At 44.0% G+C, this 19,084-nt stretch overlaps 1 protein-coding gene across 9 annotated transcripts in view; it reads left to right on the forward strand.

The window, feature by feature from the left end:
- Positions 1 to 15,125, forward strand: part of ERBB4 (erb-b2 receptor tyrosine kinase 4) — a 645,972-nt gene extending 630,847 nt beyond the window's left edge. For 6 of the 9 annotated variants that reach the window (XM_049809033.1, XM_049809016.1, XM_049809042.1 and 3 more), the window contains exons 26-28: positions 9,666 to 9,713; positions 10,712 to 11,003; positions 13,661 to 15,125. In XM_049809033.1, coding sequence (XP_049664990.1) covers positions 9,666 to 9,713; positions 10,712 to 11,003; positions 13,661 to 14,097 — 777 coding nt within the window. In that variant the 3' untranslated portion in view covers positions 14,098 to 15,125. The remainder of the gene's footprint in view (positions 1 to 9,665; positions 9,714 to 10,711; positions 11,004 to 13,660) is intronic. The other 3 variants (XM_049809051.1, XM_049809070.1, XM_049809060.1) reach the window with 1 other exon arrangement.
- The last annotated feature ends 3,959 nt before the right edge of the window (positions 15,126 to 19,084 follow it).

Genomic DNA, 19,084 nt, shown 5'->3' on the forward strand with positions numbered 1-19,084 from the left:
ATGAAAAGAAAAAAAGTCAATAGATGTAAAGAGAGTAAGTAATAAATATTTCTACACTGCACTGATGAGGCATTCTTGGAAAACAGCAAGCTAAACAAGTCTACATAATTCAGTAGATGGAAAAGTGGACTAAGAGTCAGGAAATAATTATGAGAGCTGGGAGAAAATTTTCCTTCAGTGACTAGATTTGAAGCAGAAATTGTTAGTGAAAAATACCCATTTCTGAGAAATCATATTTTTTATTTTCTTAAAATTATAGAAGCACCTGAAAATACAAGGGGCCATGATTTGGAAATGCACCTGGCAGGGCTCCAAAGAGTTGTCGTTTAAACACCTGTCTGCCTGCGACGGTTGGGGCTCACGAGCCGGAAAGTGCTGTCCACAGTGTCCCACAGCAGTGGGACTCGTGTGATAATGCTTCGAGTGTAAGGTGGCTGGAGAACTCTGGAGCATGCTGTGCCAAATACTGCACTTTCTAAACATACATGGAATGGGGATAAATGCCAGCACAGCCTAAAATGCCCTTTGTTAGCCAGAGTAAAGAGTCTGTCTTTTATGTTAAATGCTGCGGCAGGGGAGGGAAAAAAATTTCTCAAAGCTATAAAAAGACTCTCCAAAAGATGCAGTGGGGAGAAGTGGGAGGAGGCACAGATGAAGTTTAGATTTAGAATGTTAAAAAATGATTATTTTATCCAAATCAGCTGGATAGTTATTTCTTTTAGTGTATTATTGCCACCAGAACCCCAGCCCTGCTCTAAATCAACTCAGCATTTCATCAAGAAGCCTATTCTTTGCCATAAGAGACCAAGAGTGCACAATTATGGGTTTCTTTTCCCCCTTGCATAATAAAATTGGGAGATTATCATCAAGTTTCTATTCAGATTTTAGGAAGGCTTTTTTATTTTATTTTTGAAACCTGTCTTTGTCTGTAAGAGCTCCCTGTTCAGGCCAGCATGCTGTAATGATTACTGCTGTAAAGGCTTCAGTGGAGATGTGCTCTATTTCATTTTCAATGAGGGTTGATGGCATTTTGAGAGGCTCAGAATATCCTTTGATTACTGTATAAAACAGACTGGGGAAGATGGCAATGCAGTGTGCAGCATAGGAGGGGGCTGCTCCTCTGAGTATTGCTCATCAACTTTCTTTTGTGCCTTTTTTTTTTTTTTTTTTTTTTTTCTGCCATGTCGCAATCACAAATCATGACTGTGTTGTGGTTTTGGTCCCATTCCCCATCCTTTCCCTGTTTTGGGATTTGAAGCCTGAGGTTTGTACAGAAGAGTTGCTGCTGCTCCTGTGTTTTGGACAGATGCTACAGCATATGAGCAGGAGCAGCACCTTGACCCTTCTGTCCCACAGGGAATTGCTAGAGTAGCTAGGAAATAGTATGTTGTCTCTTCTAAACTGTGGGGAATTGGCCCAGTGTTAGAAGGTGCCATTTACTGTAAAACATCTTGGAGAGTATATTGAAAAGGAGTGACAGAAAGCTAGTCATGGGTGACAGGAAGGATATGGGAGTAAAAGAGATTGAAAAGGAAAGATAGACACATGCAAGCTGTCTCTCTTCCTGCTTTCCTGTCTGACACTCACGATATGTTAATACAAAATAATAGGGAAAAGGAATTCGTGCATCTTCATTCTTGTGTCATGCTTAGATCAAATTACGTATTGTGCCAGCTGAAGTCTGTTTGCCGGCAGTTCTGAAGTTAGAAGGACAAATGTTTCTGAGGTCTGGAGGACAAGGGGGTTTCCAGGGAGTGTTTTTGTTGCCATACAGCAGGAGAATGCTTCTATTCCCAGCACAGGTATAGGAGATGGGTCTATGGAAAAGCATTTCACCTATGTTTCCCTGTCAGTGTGCCTGGATACTGAGTTTTGTGGCCACATCACGCATCTCTTTAACAGGTTATTTTCGTTGGTGGTTTTGTAATCTTTGACTCCTCTACTTGGTGAAGTGTTAGACTAAAAATATATGGTGTATGTCTGGTATTTTCTGGTAACAGCACAGGAACTATTCTGTGCAATATTTAGGTATGTCATTTTCTATACCACTATACCAAGATTGTTAGGCATGTTTTGTTTGTGACACATGCCATTTACTGTTCACAGTCCAGACTAAACTACTCCGAGAAGGCTGTATTCAGATTTGGGTATCCCACTGCATATGGACTGCTCTAAAAGGGTTTGTAAGTCTGAAAGCAGACAGCTGTTAGGAGAGAAAATTGTGCAAGAGAAAGTTTAAATGACTCGTCCAAAGCTACAAAGTCAGTCAGTACTGACCTGAACCCAGGTCACTAGTGAAACATCCATACTGATTTTGAACAAATTCAGGGATGTCTTAAACCCACCATATTGCCAGGACGTGATCTGGCACATCCAGATGATACAGGCAGCCTATGTGAACTGAGTTAGAACTCAGGCTGCCTGAAAGTCTTACCTCTCTTCTGACAAACAGCAACCAGAAAAAACTTAGGTGCAGAAAAACTTATTCCTTGTTTCTTCTATTCCCCCACCCCGCACTGATCTAAACTGGATGTTTTGTTTCTTTATTGTGGAAGAAGCAGTCATCAGAGACTAGAGCAAACACTTTAGTTAACACAAGATGATGCATTCTTTTCTATATTTGCGTATCAACATTCAAGTTAAAATGTTTACACACATTCTGAGAAAGGGTAATGCTGGAAAAGGGACTGGGACGTCATCATTTCCAATAAAGATTCATTGATCCCCAGTGGCACTTCATAGCCATTGAACTAAGGGCACTGTAATTTGTTGCATAGCTACTGTCCACAATCTGTGTATATTATTCCTCCCTTTTATTTTTGTTGTTGAATAATAGGCTCCCATTTCCTCTCACTGGAAAAATGCATGTCCTGTCTTGCTACATTGACTCGGGCGGGCCACATTGCTGTTTGTGTGCCTGAAATAGGTGATGTAAGACACACACACACACATATCCCAAACCAGTTTCAGAGGATGAACATCTCCAGTAATGCTGTGATTGCTTTTCCTGTGTGCTGAAATGATGCAGGGTGCCAGCAATGACCTGTACCTAGTGCCAAGCCATGACACTTGGCAGTGACAGTAGTTGAAACTTTTCTTCATAGTCCTAGAGGAAAGTGCCCAGTGAGAAATGGAGTTTTCTTAATTATGGCGGGGAGCCCAGGCAGAACAGAAGAGAGAGCATGAGGAATGCCAGGCTTGTGTCAGGTGCTGCGAGCTGTAGGGATAGGCTTTAACTTTAATGGCCAGGGGTTTGTCTAATCCTTTCTTTTTATATATGGCCCTGCTCTGAGCAGGGGCTAGGACCAGAAATCTCCAGAGGTTTGCAAAGCCTTCTAGCTATTACTATACAAACAGCATTTCATTTCTGTTTAACCTTATACAGCAATCTCGTGGTACGTATTTTTTCTTTCCTTTGATTTTTGTCTCAGACATGTTTGCTGTGGGCTCTCTGAAGCACGGCAGAGTAAGCTGTTAGCTGTGTGGTCAGAGGGAAGCAGGACTGCTCCTGAACAGAGGTGGTTGCTCTCCTGGAGTGGTCTTTCCTATTTGAATTTCAGTTCAGATCAGTTGTAAATACCAGGCTACTCCCTTGAAATGTAGCTGGAGTTTGCTCGGGGCCGGTGGGACAGCTCTGTGTTGTGTGCTTTTCCTGCAGCCCCACCAGAGCATCCCAAACGTATTATTCAGATCCACTTGCATAAATCAGCTGTCCCTCTTCCTAGAGAACTGCTGAAAGCTCGGTGCTTGCAGCAAGATCTGCTCAGCCTGGTATGTTAGGAGGCTGTGGTTTGGTGAACTCAAGCCTAGAAACTGACTTGGTTTCAAATCAGGTAAACACTTTCTAGGGGAAAGTGAGTTATTTGTGGGGGCACACGGCCCAAGACTGAACTGGTACAAAGAAGTGTTGCAGAGCTCGATCAAAACAGATAATCACTGAGTTGTCTGAAGCACAGACCATGAGCCCCTGAACAGGATGTTTGAGGAGCATCCCAGTGAGAAGGTGGGAGTGTTTTATTCCTGCTTTATGGTTTGGTGCTTTCTGCATACGAGAGCAGGAGAGAGAAAGGGAGCTGGGTTTTCATGTGGATAGGAGCAGTATCAGAGTGGGTTCAGACCTGTGTGTATGTACATTGATGTTGGCAGAGCCTTGCCTTTAGTAAAGAAAAATCTTTCAGTCCCATGAGCTTAGCAGGCTGCTTAAGAACAAGAAACAGTATAATTGTGCAACTCTATCAAATGTGTGTGCACGTCTCGGTGGGTGACAAGGAAAACCAGCTCTGCAGCAGCAAGGGTGCTCTTGGGAGGCTCTGCTAGCAAGCAAAGCATGGGGGTACCAGATCATGCTGTAAAATACATAGTTTTATTTATTTTCTGTTCGGTGATAGTCCTGTACCACCCATAGTCCCACAGCAGCATCACATCACTGAGTACCTTCAGCATTTCTTCCACCTGAGATCTACTGTGGGTGCAGCTTTGAAGGCAGCTGTGGTCACTGTAGGGCTGGTGTGGGATGAGCTGTAGCACAGGCAGGGGGATGAACACAGCTCTGGGTGCCATACTCTCAGCATGACACTAGACGCAAATGAAAAGAGACAAGTCAGGCATATTCACATAACTATATAAATATGAGCGGCAGGACCCAACAAGGCTTTGATTTCATTACAGTTTAACATGCAGCCAGAAAATATTACGTCCCTGCTATAAAGGAGATATTTACCTTTGGGAGATTTTAGAAGCAAGGAATTGGAGAGTGAAATTAATGAATAGAAGCAATAACACAAGCCAATATTCAGAAAAGTGTTATTTACCTCTCTTTTATCAAGGCTCATTTTACACAAATGTTAGCAGTTGTAATAGCTGATATGTCACTGGTATTTAATACCAAAGGGCCTCTAAAGGCTTTAGAGGACATTTGCTTGTTTTTTAACTTTTCTCTCTGATGTCATGTTTGTGCCTAAAATTCAATCATGTGATATAAAGAACGAAATCTTGGGCATTTCTAGTTAGGGCTGCTCATGGGTAGTTAAAAAGGCTAGGCTCTTTCTGGAGGATGCTTAGACTTTAAATGGCAATGGATGTGTGCACTCCAGAGCTATTGGCTATAATGCATATTACACTATCAAAAGGGGGTGATTATTGATTCATCTTTTCTTTTTTTTAGTATGCGAGTTGAGACTTTTTAAGTAGACTTATGTAGTGAGGTCTTTGAGCAACCGGCCTCTGAAGTTTCTGTCCATCTCAACAAGCTAGAGATCTTGATCATTTAGGTCAGAATTTCAGGATCAGAAATCCAAAAATCTAGATTTTCTCAGTAAAGGAACATCAGCTTTTTTTTTCAAGATAGTATTTAAGATGCAAAAACTATGACAAAAAAAAAAATCAACAAAGTAAATTGGCAGATCAAGCTATTTAAGTTTTACTTGGTAAGGTCCAAGTGTATTTTCTGCTCACACTGTGTTTCATGTCCTGACCAATAAGAGCTGGCTGGGGCTTTCAGTAGTTATCTTGGAAGCCTAAAAAGTGATGACAATTAGCAGGCAATTTAAAGTAATTTAAACAATTATATCGCATTTTCAGCCCAACTAATTGGCACCACAGCTGTTTTCTTTGCCTCCTTTTCTTGGAACAGTGGCCACAGGGTATTAACTCATGGGGGAAAACAGTAAAGAATTAAAAAAGTGTGCAGACACCAGTGGTTTGGAGAAGAGCCAAGCTGTAAGGTTCTGTGTTAATGGTGTTGCAAGACAGCTATGTTTAGTTCAGAGCTAAAGGGGAGTCATGAAGAAAATACCATTTCTGTGATCTTAGTTGGCAGGTCACTGACTGGGAACGGTCTTGTCAGCAAAAATAGCAATAAATGCATTAATGCTAGTCCATCCTCTCCTGACATCTTGGGACAGGGCTATTCTAAGAGGGCCTGTTATTATGTTGTTACAGTTTCATAGTATGTATTTAAATGTTAGAGTCATGGCCAAGAAGATCTAAAGGTAGGATGGTGGGTTTAGCCTCTTGTGATGAGGGTGGAGCAAAGCATGCCCACGGATAGATAATGTGGCCATCCTAGAACAGTATTTTTTTAAGTTGCTAATCATCTAAACATTTACTGGCAGAGGAGCATAGCCCTGTGTACTGAAGTCAAGCCTGTTGACAAAAGACTTGATTTTCTAAGTTATCTTTAAGAGATTACTGTGGGCTGTGAACTAAAAATAGTTTAAGACAGCTCTCCCTTTATTCATTCAGAATCGATGAACCACAAGTTGAAATTTATGGGAGTGCCTCTGTGTAAATAGAAAGATGTAAAGTAAAGGTGTGTGATATAGCGTGGTGTAGTACTGAATAGAAAAGGAGTGGTTACAGTCACTGGTTTAGTGTCTGTGAAAAGTGGACAGCAGCAAACTCCAATACCCTGCCGAGAATACTAATACAGTATTGCTACAGCTCTTTTCAATCTTGTGCAGTCTGGATTGCTGTAGCCACCTCGGAAACCAAAAGAAACAACCCCCCTCTTTGGAGTCTCGCAGCCTCCAGGTGGGAGGCAAGGAAGCTGGGAAGCTTTACAAGGAGGTAGACGATTCCCAGCAGAGCTTCAGATTCCTCACTGTCAAGTTGACTCTCTCTAGTCACCACTTTGTAGTTCTTCTCTGGATCCTACCTGTAATCATCAGTTTGCCTAATTCCTCACCACCATCCATAGACCACAGCATACTACTTACCTGTCTTCGGTCTTTCCTTCTCCACTTCTTAGGAGTAGACAGAAAGCTTCTCTCAATTCAAGTAAATACAATACCAGAGGGCAAGGAGAAGGCAGATTAAGTCTCCTGCAGTGCAACATCCTGTAGCCATCAGTAGGACTTCAAAGTAGCAGCTGGCAGGCTCAGGGGATGATTTTTATCCATTTGTCTAACGCACTCTGGGCTGTAACCTGTCGTTGCCCATGTGTTACAAATGGACTGTAAATCTGTGGTACAAAAGAAAGGTGGGGGGTTTCAGAGGGGATTTGACCTCTGCAGTCAGAGCGTCTCTGGTTCCCACAGTGTTCCCTGTTTAAAGGGATCTTCCCAATTGTCCCAAACAAACCTTTTGCAGAAGACTGCCAAGTTACAAGCTTGCTGCGCAGCCTGTAACCAGATGTATATTGATGTCTGTTCCCATCAAAGAACATAATCTCTGGTAAAGTGTCTTCTGTTTCCTCTTCTGTTATGATCTTCGCTCTCAAGTGTGATGATCTCAGCCAGGCAACTGCTGACTTTGGTTCTTCCTTCCCTCCTTGTGAACTTTTCTTGGCTGTTGTTCTTCTGGAACTTAAGCCTAGGTCTTAAGTTTAAGCTCTACTTTTCAAATGTAATGAGCTCTTTGGCAAAAGCTTAGTGAAATCAGTCACAGTTAGCCTAGAATTCAGTGGTGTCTCCTCCCTCACCTGTACACTGACTACACAAAGCAGAGCTCTGCCACTTGCGCTAAGGGAGGACCGGTGGCTGCTCGGTTTCCTCTGCACTGGCTGAACCAAGCCTGCATTTGTCCATTTGGTTCAAGAGCAATTTACTGACAGCAGAGGAGATTCAAGTTCAGCTCCAGCCTCTAGAGAAGCTGGTGTTTTGGTGCTTCAGACTATCTTTTGTCCTTGTGCCTCCCATTCCTCCCTGTCATGTTTAGGTCTTACTACCATCTCTCCCTTCCTACTCAGCCTCCTGTCACATGCCAACCCTTTTTCCCTCCCAGCACCTCACAGTCTCTCTCACTTGCCATTGCCCTCTGTTCCTTTGCAATCCACCGTGCCCTGGCTCCTGACCATCCCTGCTGCCAGCTCCTCCAGCATCACTTCCCTTGCAAACCTCTCAACTCCTCTGCAGTCTGCTCAGTCTGCTGGTTCCTCCTCCTCCTCCCTTGGGCACTGGCGCTGGCAAAGGGGGTCGCTGAGACCATGGGATAGATCCTTTCCTGTGTTTCCTTCTGGGACCTAGTTTCCCTGAGGAAAAACAACGAGGGAGAGGGAGGGGGGGGGGGGGGGGGGGAGAGAGAGAGAGAGAGAGAGAGAGATGGTGCAGATAGACAATTCAGCTAACAAAGGTTTTCCTGCGCTTTTGTAATTTGCAACCCGGAGCCTTTTTTTACGTCACGACTTGGCTAAATACAGACGAATTTTCATGGGGATTGAGAATAGTGTATCTCTAACTATGGCCTATCACCACATTTACACCTCAAACACAAGGTTCTACATCTGAGTAACAAAGTGGCTGCAGGGATACTTCAAACAGAAGGAAATGGGTGTATTTTTGATCACTGGAAAAGGGTCTTCAGAATGACAGCATGCATTTAAAAAAAGGTTGCGTTTAAGGTTTTTCCCGGTGCAGGTATTTTGCTTACACACAAAACATTCCTTTATAAAGTAAGATATTTGACAGTGACCATCATCTCCATCCTGATGTTTTGGCAAGAAGTTTAAAAGGGAAAGATTGACTGTAGTATATCCAATCCTTAACTATGAGAGGATGCATGTTGTCTTTTCTTTTAATTTTGTTATGTTTCTTGGTGTGGATATGTTTTTGAAACAGATTTTGATGAAAGAGATATCTTCTAAAGTAGAGTGTTCTCAGGATGGTTAGACTTCTTTCTTGAGGCAGTGGGGTTTTCCTTCTTATTTATCTCAAGTTTAGACTTTCTTTTTTCAAACCCTGACTTTTTCTTTCCCCCAAGTAGGAGGTAAGGGAAATGCGATAAAGTTTTTGAAACAAAATAGGAAACAAAGTAATTATGAAGAACTGATCTTGTAGTCTCAAAAATATCATTTTTGGCACTAGATAAACATATGAAAAATAAAGAGTTCTTTGTTTTATTTTTATTTTCCTCCAAAAATCAGCATTTCCTCTATGAAAAACAGGCCAGTGTTGAGTAATAGGTAAAAATGCAGCCACTGTGCTGGTGATCTTACAGCAGTTCAGGGTCCACAGGGCAGTGTAAGATGGTTCAAGAAACCAATATCAAAATTAAGATCTCTGCATGGATATTCCAATATAAAAATGAAGATCTCTGCATAGATACTGCAGACTTCTCAGTAAAACCCTTTAGCTTGTGATATAGAGGTAACATTAGAAGGGTGGTATATGTTGAAAGCAGGACTCCTGGCGTCTTGAAATCCAGGAGCTGCTGTGCTATCTGGGTTTACCAAAGCTTAGGGGCTGTTCTTCCTGTGGTGCTTAAGCTAGCTGTGACTAATGATAGTCCTGCACCCTCCTGCCCTCCCAGTTATTCCTCCCCTGCTTTGTCCCTGGGAAAGGAAGCTTTGGTTTGGAGCTAGATGCTTTCTGCACTTCTCCTGCCCTGTATTTCCTCTGAAGTTGAGTGTACCATCTGTCATTCTTTCTGTACAATCTGCCTTTCCAAAAATTAGACACAAGACATTAGCAGGATATACAGCTGTCAGCAGGTGTAACACGACACTTGTCCTTACCCAGCAAGAGGAACTCCCTAAGACTGGTGAGGCACACAGCTTGTTGATGTTGGTGGGACATTTGCTATGATTGAATTCTTTGAATTTTGGATTCAGTTAGGAAATCTAACTGATGTGCATGTTGCTCCCCATTAGCTCATACAGCTCATGGGACTTGTTTCATTCATATGACATCTTATTACATATCCATCATTCCATTTTTCTTTCCTATTAGAGTGAAATTGGACACAGCCCTCCTCCTGCCTACACCCCTATGTCAGGAGTAAGTATTTCACATTCAACCTTCATCCTTTAGGTTTTCCTCCTTCCTTCACTACGTATTTTCTGTTTCAAACCCCTTTTTCCTACATACATGGCCCAAAAGCCAGTTGTGAATGAAGTGTGTATATAAGCACTCAAATAGTCAAGATCTCTACACTCAGCCTGGATTCATGTGCAAACTCTATGGACCCACACCCAAAATTCTGACAACTGCCAACTTTTCTTGAAAAAGCATTTAGGTAACAGGCTTGGATGAATCTGTACATTTTTCCTTCCTATTTATAGGTCATGATGTTGAAATTTCCTTGCACGCCCTTGCTGACAAGCAAAATGGTAGGTTGGGTTGAACCATTGAGTTGAGGTATCAGTACGAACACAGTTCACCAGCCTGAAATGCACTACCTGATGGAATTGCATAGTGTTTGGGTGACTGCGTGATTGTCACTGCAGGACACCCTAAAAGTAGGCTCCCCAGGAATAAACAGAGTTCAGAGATGGTATTGTCCTCTATCCCCAGTCCCGTTTCCAGAAGGCGATTTCCCTAACATGAGGTTTAAGGGTTTTGTTCAGAGATCAGGGGAGATTGCCAAAGTAATAGAAGAGGAGATACCATGTTTGCCTCTTGCAGCTGTGTATATCCAACCTCCACATGTCTAGGTAGGAGACAAGTTTTCCTGCCCCATTTCCAGCCCTGACCAGCCAGCCTGCTTCCCTGCTCCCCTTGCTGCACCGATGATGCCTCACTGGGAGGGGAACCTGGGTCAGCACCACTGGGCAGACAGATGCTTTGCTGGTCCACAACAGAGCCTGTGCTGCTGCTGGTCCCACAGTGCTGGAAGTGCAGTAGTCTGCAGGATGGACAAGGCTTCACCTGCCTGGTGAAATGCATCATTGAGCAAGTGTGGCAGGAAAGGCACAGGAGCCACAGAGATGACTTGCTGTTGAATCTTCTCTCCCTTCGGAGCCTCCTTTCTCATGCTGCCTTTTCTTCTTCAACAGAACCAGTTTGTGTATCGAGATGGTGGCTATGCTGCAGAAGTGCCAATGCCATACAGAGCTCCCGGCTGTGTAATACCAGAAGCCCCAGTTGCTCAAGGGGCCACAGCAGAGATCTTTGAAGATACTTGCTGTAATGGCACAATACGAAAACAAGTGGCAACCCTGGCAAAAGAGGACAGCAGCACCCAGAGGTACAGTGCTGATCCCACAGTCTTCATACCTGAGCGGGTCATCCGGGGAGAGCTGGATGAGGATGGGTACATGACGCCGATGCGAGACAAACCTAAAACAGGTAAAAAATTGCCATTCTGGAGAAGCTCCTGGTCTAGTCTGACTGCATTCTCCCTTCTTCTACATCAGCAGGTTTTCACCCAAAATGACTTTATGGAGTAACCCAGCAAGGCTGAAACATTCTGACTAGGTTAATATTTCTTTGCATGGGGGTTTGTTTTTCTTTGCTTAATTTTCTACTTGGAAAAGCTCAAATGTGCCAATATGTCAAGTTTGGTAATTGCCCCTTTTCTTTCTGGGAAATAACAAGAGAGAGGAATGGGAAAAAAGCCAAACCCCCTTCTTATCCAAACACAAATCTTCAGTTATTTCCAAGAAAAGGATCTATCTTTGGCCAGCTGTAGTCTCCACTTCGCTTTGTTTATTGATCTTCTTTGTCTTCATGGCACTGTGCTTGGTAAATGTCATGTCGAATGTATCACAGAACGGGTAAACACAGTTGGCATTTTATACCCAAGAGAACTTTAGGATTGAAAGAACAAGATGTGCTTCAGAAAGACCATCACTGCAAGGTGAAGTTTGCCTAGATCTGTGCCAGCCCAGAGTGCTACACTTCCCAGTTTGCCATCATTCGTTTCTTCCTTTTTAAATAGTGACAGCAGTCATTTAGATGTAAGGGGATATGTCATTAGTAATTTGCTTTCAAACCTTTGCATTAGCTTTAAAGAAATTAATTAATGCAAATGTAAATGCCAACTAACTACTGTGTTTCCTAAGAATTCGAAAGCCACTTAACCCTTTGTGGAAATAGTGGAAATGGAGGGAGCCCTGGGGCTTGACCCACAGCAGCAGCAATTGTGGGAGTGCACTCATGGCCCTGCACTTCAGCAACCACCCTTGCAGTAAGAGATTTGATGCTGTGAGTTTGCTTCAGTGTGAGCCTACACATATGTTCACGGACAGGTTCACCCTGGGGATCCTCAGAGTTCTGCAGGAACTTAACACTTCACAGGTGCTACCTGAGCCCTTGCGGATGCAGTAGTAGCGGCTCAGGAGAAAGCACCTCCTTCCTGTCTCACTGGGCAGAGACACAGAGATGTCACAGTGTGGCCACAATGCTGCACACTGTCAGGTGGGGGATTCATATCAAAGCACTGCTTGGCTGTCATCGCTAAAATAAAATGTGTTCTCACTATGCTCTTGGTACAGGCGGACGTGCCTTTGCTGATCTGAGGCCTCTTCACCTCAGATTCGGCAAAGTTTTAGCTATCTGCACAAAGGTACTCACTAAGTCTTGAACTTTTGCATTTAATTGTTTTGGCCCCATCCTGGATAAAAAACAGAGCTGAAGTGAGGACCATAGCCACCCTCTTATAACAGGCAGAGACCTGTTTCCTTGCAGGCAGGACTGTGTGGAGGTATCTCCAGAGCCCATGACCAGAGCCATGCCACTGGAAATGGAGGTCTTGTGTTAGCATCCCCGTGCAGCACAGGCAGGCTGAGAGATCGTCCCTCACTAATGGTGGTGGCTTGGAGACCCTGTTTTGCAAGGAACTTCTAGGCTGTGAGATGAAAGGCAAAATTAATAGTCGAAATAGGTTTGATCTGATGATTTCCAGCCTTGAATGAACTGGATGCTTTTGACATATCTTGCTGCAGGCATCACATCCCCAGTCACTCTTGTCCCTGGCTCACCTCCAAGCCATTCCCTTTGCAGCCCACTTGCAGTGTCAGCAACCTTCCTCCTGGCCAGGCTGACTGGCTTTCCGTTTGCAGCAAGACCTCGTTATACACAGAGCAAGGCAGGACAGGACACTCAACGAATTCATTGTTCCATGGCTCAGTCGGCTGTGTGTGACCATGGGAGAGACCTTATTAAGTGTGCGTTTTCAACCTAGGACAGCCAGTGTCTTTATGTTTCTCTTCTCTTCCCACCTCCCATCTAGCTTTCCATGCAAGCACCATATGCGTTAAAACCTTCCTGCAATTCAGCTACAATTTTTTTGTGGTGTTAATCCACAGAAAGTGATTTGAAGCAACTGTAACCCGCTCCAAGTCCTGTTTTGGAGCTGATGTAAGGCTATCTTGTACCCTTTTCAGGACTCATTTGAATCATTTTTTTCATAATGCTTCGAGGCCCTTTGTCCTTCAGAGATGGAAGGTTTTTAATCAGGCAAATTGTTCTGTTAGAAATGAAGCTGTCTTAGAAGTTGGCCCTTGGGTATTGTTTTTGTGCAGAGAGGCTTAACTAAGATTTCTGTAGAGCCTTCTGGATGGAAAGACTGCAGAGCAGAGGGCTTGACTGATATGTCCAAGGTTGCACAGAGAGTCAGCAGCAGAGGCAGAAGTCACTCGGTGTGTTGGGCTCTGTAGATCATACAATGAGAGGAAGTCCAGGACCATGCAAGGCACATGGGCTATGGCTTAGCGAGAGCTGTAGTTTAGTTTGCCAGTGTGTTTGATGAGTCACTTCATTTTCCAGGCCCTTCATTTTAACCCGTATAGTCTGTTTAGGTTGTAAATTCTTCCCTTTTAGCAAGTGTGCATTCAACATAGCTGGCACCTGATCTCATCTGGAGTTCAGGGAATGCCTGGGGTGGAGGACACACAAGTCCAAGTACTGCTTCTGGTACTGCCTGTTAGTAACATACACATGGTGCTTGCTACGTGGGTGGATAACTCCCTCTCTTTGCTGATATATTTTTTGTGTTTCCTTAGATTACCTAAACCCGGTGGAAGAGAACCCATTTGTTTCCCGACGAAAGAATGGAGATCTCCAAGCTGTGGACAACCCAGAGTATCACAACCCTCCAAACGGGCAGCCCAAAGCAGAAGATGAGTACGTGAACGAGCCATTGTACCTCAACGCTTTTGCAAACACCTTGGAAAATGCCGAGTACCTGAAGAACAATTTGCCAGAGAAAGCCAAGAAGGCCTTTGACAACCCAGACTACTGGAACCACAGCCTGCCCCCACGAAGCACCCTCCAGCACCCAGACTACCTGCAAGAGTACAGCACAAAATACTTTTACAAACAGAATGGACGGATCCGGCCCATTGTGGCAGAGAATCCTGAATACCTCTCCGAGTTCTCCCTGAAGCCTGGCACTGTGCTGCCCCCGCCACCCTACAGACACAGAAATACAGTGGTGTAGTGACCGTGGTCTTACAGAAGTGGAAAGGCAACCCCTTCTAGCTGCCTCACTCTTTCTCTCTCTCTCTCTCTTTCTCTCTCTCTCCCCTCCCTCCCTCCCTCCCTATCTTTCTCCCATGAGCTTCCTCTTCTTGCCAGTTCACTCATTTTGATATTTCTAAGTGAAAGGATATCTTGGAGTTGTTTGCAGATTGGGTTGTGAATCTGGAAGGAAGGAAGGAAGGAAGGAAGGAAAGAGACTGAAAGAAGGCATGTACAACCTGGCATTTCTCACTTTCCACAGATCCAGAGGGTCAGACGGTCAGAGAAGCCAGACAGTACCAGTAACGGCCAGTGGCAGTGTTGCCTGCTGTTGAGCTAGTTCTCAGTGATTCAACCCAGACACTGTAGGGAAAGCCACAGAGAGTCTGTTTCTTTCAGCAGGAACTGATGAGAGTCTGTACAGCGTTCCTGGAAATCTCAACGGAGTTTCCATAGGGGGAAAAATGGACAATTTTTATATCATGTGTGATTGCATAGTAATTGAGATTAAGAATCCAATTTCTTTCTCTAACACTTTCTATCCCACCAACTGAAAATGGCTAACCTGGCTTTTCATAATTGTTCAGATCTTCATCGTGGCTTTCCAAGAAATGATGATGTGACTCTAATACATGGCTAAACCCTTTTTCTGAGCCACACCATGATTTTGTGCCAATTCCTAACCACAGAGACTCCCGCTCAGAACTGGTACGTGACATGACCATTTTTGTATATGTGCCAACATGGCAAACACTTTAAACACAAAAAACCCTTTCAGAAGAGAGTAACAAAACCATGCCTCCAACATGTTCTTTTTGACGCTAAAAGACAGGCCAAGAAACCAAGATTTGTATGCAAAAACTTTGCTTTCCTGTTTTATACCTGGTGACTATAAATGCATAAAAAGACCTAAACAAATTCTTCCCTCTTTTTCTTCTTCGTGATCATGAAGGGAGTTGGGGATGCTGTCAGGCAACACTGAAGACAAGATGGAGAACTGGAGAGTTTCCTATGGGTCATGAAGTCTGCTGGTGTTACGTGGGGTGGTGGTGGGAAGGGTCCTTTAAACTGGAAGACAGACACTGGACTGGAGAAAATGCACATAGTGATTCACTGGAAAGTTAGTTTGCACTTAAGCTCCAATTTCATTTGAACTGTTTTCTGGATTTTGAATGAAGCAATATGGAAGTGACCAGCAAAATACAAAATAATAATTTTAAATTTTAAAAAAATGAATTATATGTAAAGGGTGACTGTGGAAATGCCAAAATGAAGCAAACCAAGTCTTTGGAACAATGTCTACCAGTTCTGAGAGGCCATTGCATTGACTGCTTCAGAGAATACAGTGACAGAGCAACCAGCTCTTACTGCTGCCATGTGAAGGACAGCAGAGCAAGCCCTGAAAGGGATCCAAGGAGACAAATGTCTTGCTCTGGCTTGCAGCACAGTATGGAATACTTTCTTCTAAAGGGAGGATTTACTCTGGTACAGAAGACGGAGCATATGAGGTTCGAGAAGTCAAAATACGCATGACTCCGTCAAAAATGTAAATAAGTATGAGTCGGTCTCCTTGCACTTAGTTCTGCTTTCATCAATCTCAATTTTTAGGTAGACATCCCCAACCCTCTGGCCTGCTCCTCTTTGGTAATATCTTTCAGCCAGAGTTCTGGACGTTTTTAGCAACCTGAGGCAGATGGAGCTGGGAAGGGAGGCGTAAGGGCCAGAGACACTGCTGGCTTGCTCCTGACACGCCAAGGCCCATGTGTGTAGGAGCATTTGTGTATATAGTTCCCACCAAAAATCTTAAGGAACTATTAAATAACTTTGAAGATCTGCCTATGTCTCTATCTATCAAGGCCTTTAAAGGGGAAGAAACAGTACCTGATGGATGGCAGTCTTTGGTGAGATAACAGTATTTCAGTTTATGCGCTTCAGTACTATTAAAGTCGAGATCTTTGGGGTGACCTAACCTGGCAACAAAACCAGCAACAACCAGTGGTCTGGAAATGGCATCAAGCTCCTCCAAATTCCTGCCATCTCAACAGTTTGCCAACTTTAATCGTAGGGAAGCAGAGGAAGGAGTAAGAAACAAGCAATAGTTACCCAGATCTTGGTGGCTGAGGGTCAGCTTGACAAAGGTATGAAGAGATTTCAAACCTGGGTTGGTTGTTATGCTTGTAGGTGCAAAAAAAATTGTGTATGATCATTAGGTCAAGGTTTGTGCGGCCAACAGCCTGTTTCTGCATCAGGTGTGTTCAGGCCAGCTTGAACCAGTTGCAGAGTGGATATTAAACCTGTAAACTGAGTACATAGCTGAAAAGTCTGAAACAAGCAAGAACGAGTACAGACATTTGAAGCCATTAAAAGGAGACATTGGGTCAGGCGGTACCAAGGTGGTTTCTGGTGGCAGAACAGAATGACCAGCAGACCGCTAAAGTGGGATAGATGGTTACAGAAGCATCATGCACATGAGAGGTCTTGCCTTTTCCTGGTGCCCTCCCGTAACTCCTCAGGATCTTGGCAGGGGGCAGAGGCAGGCATTGGGGAGGGGCTGGGGGTGCAGAGGGGTGGCACGAGGTCCTGGAGGCACCCCTCCAGGGAAGGTTTGCCAGCAGTAGTGCTCACAGGGTGTCTTCTGAAGCACAGGCAAGGGTCTGCCAGGTTGGGATGCAATTGCCAAGCTGCCTGGAGACAAAGACCAGTGCAGGATTGTGGATGTCCTCTTTGAGCGCAGAAGCAGCTCAGGTTACAGAGGTAGGTGGAGAAAGGGGTGATTTGTCCCTTCGCAAGTCTTGAAACAGAGTAACGGCTAATGGAGGAAAAATAAAATTCCAGTGTACTAGGATGTACTTAGGTGTTCGAATTCAAAGAGGTGCACTCATAGGCTGCTGGGGCAGAAGCATGCACACCCCCAAACCCAGGTGGGATGGTGCTGGGATGTAGCTGCTAATGGAGGTGAGGCCTGTTTGTTTCTCTGGTAATTAAGTAGTACCGGTGTTGGAAACAAGCCCGTTGAATAATCAAAATGTAAATAATTGTGGTTTTTAACAATTTAACATTTTATTTCTTACAAAACTTGAATTCTTTATTCATTTTAATTGTTGTCTGTGGGTGTGATATAATGTATTAAGTAGCGTGGAAATGCAGAGGTTCCCTGAAGCGAGGCAGCATGAAGGCCAGAACGGAAGCTACCTTACACCGGGGCTCTGACACGCAGCCAGGCTGGGCCGCGCTGAGCCATGCCAGCTGTGTCTTGAATAGCAGAGGGAAAACAAAGGGTTAATGAACACAGTAATTCCTGATGATGGAAAACTCAACAGATTGCAGCTGCACAAGTGGGCTTTTTTTTTTTTTTTTTTCCCCTGGGCTTCTGGTTTGAGTTGCAATTGCCAAAAATGGCCCTTACGTTTCCTGCTGTGCCAGTAGTTGACCTTGGTTGCAGTGCAAAGGGTCTGCGTGGTGCTGAGCATCTGGTTAGCCGCTTCCTTTTCCCCAGTAAGAATAGCAGTCTTCTGAACATAGCCTGTAAATCTACACCTTTCCTCTGGAAGAGTACTGCCTCTGAGCTACTTTGGCAGATTTTTTGTCTCTTTGCCAAAGAAAGTTTAACCATGGTTAAAGAAAGAAAGCAAAACTGAGAGCAGAACCATTTGGATGCTTTAATCAGATCAGCAGAAATACCTGGCTGGCCCTATGTCACACATTTGCCTTAGTGGGTATAGCTGCTGGCTTGGTGAAAGAAGTCAGGCAAATGTACATGCCAAAATCACGGCAAACATTCCACTGCATTATGTTGTGAAAAATGAGGGTCAGGCTTTTTAATGAATATTTACAGGTTTGGGGGGAAAAGCAGGTATTTCCGCACACAATCGGTGTTTGGTCAGCACAAAGCAGTAGGTGAGAGCACCAGCAGAAGTATTTTGTCTGGGTGTAATTAATTCTCTAGTTCAACAATGGTATCTGTACACAGCACTGTCAGTTTTTATGGATTTTATAATGAAGTCTCCTATTTGTAAATGTTTTCCTTTCCCTTATCGTCACGTGCGCGGCAGAAGAGCAGTGACTAACTTTTCAAGAGTAGATATCCAGGTGTGTATCAGCCATCATCCAAGGCACAAAGCAATGCGCTAAATGAAAGAGATCAACAGCTTATTTTTTTGTGATCTCTTTCAGTGATACTTGTCTTAGATATTATTATCTACCTGAGGGTTATTTCAAACACATGTGGATGCTGGATCTGATTGACTTGCTGTAACATAATTGACTGAAACCAACTGCTTTTAAGTTTCCTTCTTCAGCTCTTTTCAAATTTTTATTTTTCTTCAAAATAGCCAGGAGGGATTCTTACATGGCCGTTCACTTAGATTGTAGCAGAGTATTTACAACTTGCTTTCAAACTGGTCATCTCTCACAGGTAGCAAGCAATAGAAATAAATCCAAGTGCGTATCAGCAGTAGGAGCTGCCGTGTGGGTCTGTTTCAGGTACCTTAAGCTCAGCCCTGAAATCCTTTTCTTTGTACAGAAAAAGGTTGCGTTAATGCTTATTTGGTAGGAAACGCATTTCTTGACTGCAGGAATTGTATGCAATGACTTCATTCCAGTTATTTCCTGGGTTAGTGGGGAAATACCTTTCCCTTCCTGTCCCACAAGTGGTAAGCCCAGAGGCTGCCTGTGCAGATGTGGTGCTGGGGCAGGGCAGCCGGGACTCATGCCACCAATCCGATACCGGTTTCCACTAAAGATTTGACTGGGAGTTATAGGGGAGCGTGTCCCCTCACCCTCAGCCACCACCAGTCCCAGCCTAGAAGCAAAGAAAATGGCAGCTCCGAAAGACCGGGCCCTGGCTCTCTGTGGGTCCATTCTTTTCCATACCTATAGGTAGAGCTGGGCAGTACAGGTGAAGAGTACAGCTGTGAGGTAAGTCAGCCTAGAAATGTAGCTTGGGGTTGGGGTTTTTTCTGAGGATG

Source organism: Accipiter gentilis, chromosome 1 (genome assembly GCF_929443795.1).
Source record: "Accipiter gentilis chromosome 1, bAccGen1.1, whole genome shotgun sequence".
Classification (NCBI taxonomy): domain Eukaryota; kingdom Metazoa; phylum Chordata; class Aves; order Accipitriformes; family Accipitridae; genus Astur; species Astur gentilis.